A 5623-nucleotide genomic window follows, 5' to 3' on the forward strand; every position below is an offset into this window, starting at 1 on the left:
AGGAGCAGTTAAATATCATGGGTGAAATCTTCGCAAATTTCTGAGACTTCAGTTGAACCAGGATTTCATCTAATGTAATATCAGATCTAAGATTCTTCAAGGTAAGAAGAAATAGTAGTAAGAGGTTAATTTATACGTAAGCCTAGCCATTATCATTATACTGCTGATTATGGAAACAACAGTAAGGGTACATCTAAAACAACCTGAGGCAAGGCAGGATATGGCTACACAGATTGATTTAGAGTGCTTCAATACAACAGGCACCACATGAATATACTTGCTGACAAAATGATTATGGAAACTACTTTAAGTGGTAGAATAAAGAAATTGTAAATTACCTTAAAAGTAAGGATTTGTTTTAAATTAATAAGGTAGAGAAAGGAAGTCATTGGAAGGACATGTTCAAAGTGAAGAACTGGAGACATAACTGATCATCACACTGAACTCCCATTTCTATGTATGCAAAGTCACAGGACATCTGTATCAATATATACCATGTAACATCACTGTTCTTATATAAGTGCACATTAGTAACATGAGCATTACCTGTTAATAAACACACTGTAAAATGGCCTCTTTTGAGGAAAAATAATATTAAATGAATGGACACTTACCTCATATGCAATATCCCAATAAGGGTGGCAGCTAGTTCTGAAGACATTCTTCCCATAATGCAGCAACGACTTAAAGAAGAAAGTAAACTGGTTGGTAGACATGGTAGGAAGTACACAAGCTGTACTAAACGTTGCTGTGACTCAGCTGGAAGAAGAACCAGAGTGCCATCTAGTGGATCTAAACAAAAAAAGGTACAGAAAAGCTAAATTTAATATTGTCTGATAAAAAAGTTTTTTTCAGCATTGTTTAAGGTGTTGAAAAATCAAGGCAATCTTCCTCCAGTTCTCAATTTTGACTAGCTGGCCTCTCCTCCAAACCTGCAACACTATAAAAACCACATATACCTATTCAATTCTACAATCTACTGTGAACAGATGATGAAAGGGGATAACCTTAATAGTGCGAAGGGAAAACAATCAGAGTTATTGCCTGAGAAGAGAAATTAGGAGAGAAGGGAAGAAGTAAATCAGGAAATCCACTGGGTAGATGAAGAGAATCATAAAAAACAAGCCAACCAACCGTCTTGCACTTTTCATTTTCCAAGTGTTTTCTTTACTTTGTTGCCTAAGTGTCACAAAGCCATGTGAAAATTATTTGATTTTGGTATGTACTTCCTACTAGATTGTGTTCAGGTATGCAAAATCAACAAGAATTCCCATTCAAGTAAACCTGAAGAAAAACTCAATAAACAAGGAAGACAAACACAGGGGGACAACAATGTTTTGGTTTATACTCTATTCACATTTAGACAGTTTTCTTCCTAATCATAGAGAAGTGAATTTTAAGAAGCAAAAATTAAGGTACTTCTACATGGTTCTAGCACTGCTCACCACAAACACTCTCAGACTGAGTCAGGTTCAAAAATTAAGAGAGCCATTTAAGATGACATTCAAGATTTAAGTGATGTGAGATTTGGTTCCTTTTAATCTATCTTGCAGATTATAGCTACACTTGACTGAAGCTTAATTTAACTTTTTTAATGAAAACTGAAATTCTAATCAATTAACTCTAGAAACTGGTGCTTTCAGAAAAAATAACTAAATATCATAAGACTTGCAGTAAATTTGCTAGAATTGGCAACACTTGTTAGTTCTGCAGCTAGGACCCTTTGGACTAGGTGACCTCCAGAAATCCCTTCCAACCCTACCTTTCCAAGATATTAAGATTTTCTCCATGAAATTCACAGAACAGAATATACAAGAATCTATTATTATAAAAGCCATTTGAAAAATATTTAAGTGTCCTACATCCAGAAAAACCTCAGAGCATTTTATCAACTTTTACAGAATGTCAGAAATCTTTCATCCCCAAGTGAAAGTCAATCAATGCTGGAATGGAGCAATAGCATATAGCAGCACTACTTTTATTAACTAGTTGATCACAGTAGCAACTGATAGTCTCAATTATGAGCAATGCCATTATCTGGCAAAAAGACAGCCCATGTCCCAAAGAATTTAAATAAAATAATGTATCTAACTGACAGAAGGAACACTAATATTTTGAAATTCTCTCCTAGCAAGAGAATGCCACTTTACAAGAGTTCCATCCAAAAGACAATATGCAATGCCCCCTATAGCCACAGTGATTTAGCTAGCACTCTAAGTGAAAAACATCCATTAAAAGCATTAAAATACTGCTCAGTTTATAGAAACACAAAATAAAGGAAATGCTCCCAAGTCAAGGCTTACACAGAATCAAGTTTCTAACAGATTTAAGTCTGGCTTCTCTACAACTTAAAAAAAAAGTGTCCATGTTATTTTTTGCAAATAAAACTGCTACAGCTGTAGTTCTATTTGTACATCTCGAAGGGAACAGGACACCATCACTTAGTCTGCGTATCTACCCTTCACCAAAAGATATCAGTATTTTTATTCTTTGGACCAGCAGTTCCCAAACTATGATAAACTGAGTACCACCAATTTGAAATGATACAGCCTTAAGTACCACCAGCAAATTTTTCATATACATGGGTAACATACTATGTATTAAAACATTAAGTAGTCACAAAACATTGTTTTATCAGTTACAGTAGCCATATAAAACAATTGGAAATTGGAAAAAAGACAGTGTAAACCAGGGGTAGGCACCATTTTTGGCCGGAGTGCTGAAAAAACCACAATGTAAACTGAGTACTGAAAAAGCCCTGTAAGGTGCCAGAGTGCGGGCATACCAGAAAAACAAAACTGGGGCGAAGGGTACATGGCAAGACACATTGCATATTAATATAGTTAATAATAATAAATGTTGCTTTTTTTTTTTTGTTACAGTAAATACTAGGTTCTCTAAAAATTCTAAACCTGGTGACAATAAATAAAACTAGCATTATTCTTGTGTATTATTTTTTGTTAAGCATGTTGTGATGAGACAGGGAAGACAGAGGAGGGAGGCGCAGGGAAAGCAGACGCAGGAGAGGTGCTACAGGCAGGCTGGCCCAGCAGGGCTCTCTGGAAGATGGCAGCCAAAGGAGGGCAAAGGCGCTCAGTGGCACCGGAGGTGGGGCCCGGCTCAGGCAGCTCTGCGGGGGCGGGGTGCAGCTGTCCTGCCCATGGGGGAATGCCGCCTGGCCACGGCAGGACACGAAGGCTGAGACTCAGGGGAGCTCCCTGCTCGGCCTGTGCGTGCCGGAAGCAGCAGAAACTCCCTGGGCAGGACGCAACGTGCCAATGTGCAGTACATATGCAGCAGCAGCAGGGGGAGGGGCTGGGCGCACTCCAGGGCACACATGGGAGGAATGTGCCTCCCCCCCTGGTGAGTACACGGGCAGGATCGGCCCCATGCCCCGCTGCCTCTGGAGATCCCCATGTCCCACGCAGGTCTGGAGGCAGCATCATGTGATGCTGAGCCTAGCGCACAGCCCACCTTCCCCTGCACACAGATACAGGGAGACACATGCCCCCCCACTGCATTCCTGGAAAGGCCTAAGCTGCCTTTGTGCCAGTCCTGCTGTGAGGACAGGGCAAGCCAGCCTGAAGGGAGAAAGCCCCCAGGAAGCAGTGGGCTGCTGCTGCACTCTGTACCATGCTACAGCTGCCTCTGGAGCTGCACAGCATGCCGTGCACCTGCTGCCACCAGGCAGGCAAAGGACACAGTGCAGCCAGCGCGTGGGAAGCACATGGTGTTGCATGCTGCTCCTGGGCCAGTGGCAGCGTGGCACAGAGACCATCATGCAACAGCAACTTACCTCTGCCCCACACAGATCCAGGGGGCATGTGCCCCCCCCATGCCTGCCCCAGGATGCGTGCAACAGCAGGGAGTCCCCCACAACCCTGGAGGAGCCACCCAGGCTCTGACCATCGCACCACCCATCCCAGGAGCCCGTTCAACCTAGCCCCTGCCTCTGCCCCCCTACCTCCTTCGCCATGAAGGCCTTGATCGGCCCCTCCCTCCCCACCTTCTCCCCAACACACTTACCTACTGGGTAATGTTTTCCTGGCCATGTGCAGCAGGCTGTGTGCAACAGGCTGCTGCTGGCCTCTGGGTGTGCAGCCCCTCCCCAAAGACTTCCACATACCACTTCCAGGTTGTCTGCATACCACTGGTGGTATGTGTACCAGTTTGGGAACCATTGCTCTGGACCATAACTGTCACTTTTAAGTAACAGAGAAGAGTCTGTTAAGTTGTAGCATAAATGTACAAAAGTCTTACCATAAATTCGAGAAGCAATGGCTTGTAAACTTTGAAGCAACTCCTTCTTTGAACGAGATGCGGCAGAATGAATGGTATCAATCAGCTGGTTTGAAAGCTCAGGGTTTCTTGAGCCTAGCAGAACGAGCTGGAGAGGGAGGCTAGCCAGCCAACGAGATAAAATTTTACTTCGATTTCTAAAAGGAAGGGGGAGAAAAGGAAAGTTGGAAAGTGCATTCATTTTAGATAGAAAAGTTCTTAAACACAATTTATGCTTATATTAAATATATTAAATTATAATACTCTAAAACTAAGTATCAATTTATACAGTTTTAGCCACACTAGAGATTTTGATATATAGATGATTACTAAATTGGTATGTCTTTCTTGGCTTCCACAGTTTCTGCAGCAAGCAGCCTGACAACTTTTTTCAGAAGTCAATTGTACAAAGCGACTGCATGGTGGCAAGGAAGTATCTTTTCCAAGGATGGGCAATTATATGGGCTGGAGAGCCACTTAAAAGTGTTCCAGTGAGCTGTTGTGGGTTGGGGGGGGAGCTGATGACCTGACCCAGTGCAGTGGGGAAAGGGGGGTCATTGATCCTATCTGACCCCAGCACCCATCCACCCCACCACATTGCCTAGGACACTAGACAGACGAGGCAGGTGGGGTCTCCACAAAGACTGGTCCAGAACCCCTGTGAGCAGGGTGTGCTCAGCCAAGCAATTGGGATGAGGGTATGAGTGAGCAGGGAGCAGTGTCTGAGAGTGGAACAGGCAGGCAGAACCCAGGCTAGGGCTGGAATCATGGGACAGTGAAAGAGCAGAGCCAGGGTCTGGGGCACAGCTGTGATCTATTCCCTGCAAATCCCTGCAACACGTGCCAGTTCTGTGGGCAGGGACATGTAGTGAGTAGACTGTGGCTCTGACCCAAGCTGTAGTCCCATGCTGTCACTGTCCCATGATCCCAGTCCTGCTCCTGGACTCCATTCCACAGCCTCATCCCACCCATCTGGCTGAGTGCACCCTGGCTGCAGGGGTCCTGGGCCGGTCTCCACGAAGATGAAAGGGACTTGGGGGTCATGGCTGACCACAAGATAAACATAAGCCTTCAGTGTGATGCTGCAGCTAGCAAAGCAACCAAAAAGCTGGCTTGCATCCATAGATGCTTCTCAGGCAGATCCTGGGACGTCATTCTCCCACTGTACTCAGCCTCAGTGAGGCTGCAGCTGGAGTACTGCATCTAGTTTTGGGCTCCACAATTCAAAAGGGATGTGGAGAAGCTTGAGAGGGTGCAGAGGAGAGCCACGCGCATGATCAGAGATCAGGAAAACAAACCTTACGATGAGAGGCTGAGAGCAATGGGGCTAATCAGCCTGGAAAAG

The 5623-nt window shown here is 44.3% G+C and overlaps 1 protein-coding gene across 3 annotated transcripts in view; it reads right to left on the reverse strand.

The window, feature by feature from the left end:
• TEX10 (testis expressed 10) overlaps nt 1-5623 on the reverse strand; it is a 157836-nt gene that overhangs the window by 104555 nt on the left and 47658 nt on the right. For all 3 annotated transcript variants that reach the window (XM_019509167.1, XM_019509169.1, XM_019509168.1), the window contains 2 exons: nt 4261-4436; nt 615-792 (listed from right to left, as the gene is read on the reverse strand). In XM_019509167.1, the coding sequence (XP_019364712.1) occupies nt 615-792; nt 4261-4436 (354 nt within the window). The remainder of the gene's footprint in view (nt 1-614; nt 793-4260; nt 4437-5623) is intronic.

The sequence above is a fragment of the Gavialis gangeticus genome, unplaced genomic scaffold, assembly GCF_001723915.1.
Source record: "Gavialis gangeticus isolate Ggan-Ray unplaced genomic scaffold, GavGan_comp1, whole genome shotgun sequence".
NCBI lineage: Eukaryota > Metazoa > Chordata > Crocodylia > Gavialidae > Gavialis > Gavialis gangeticus.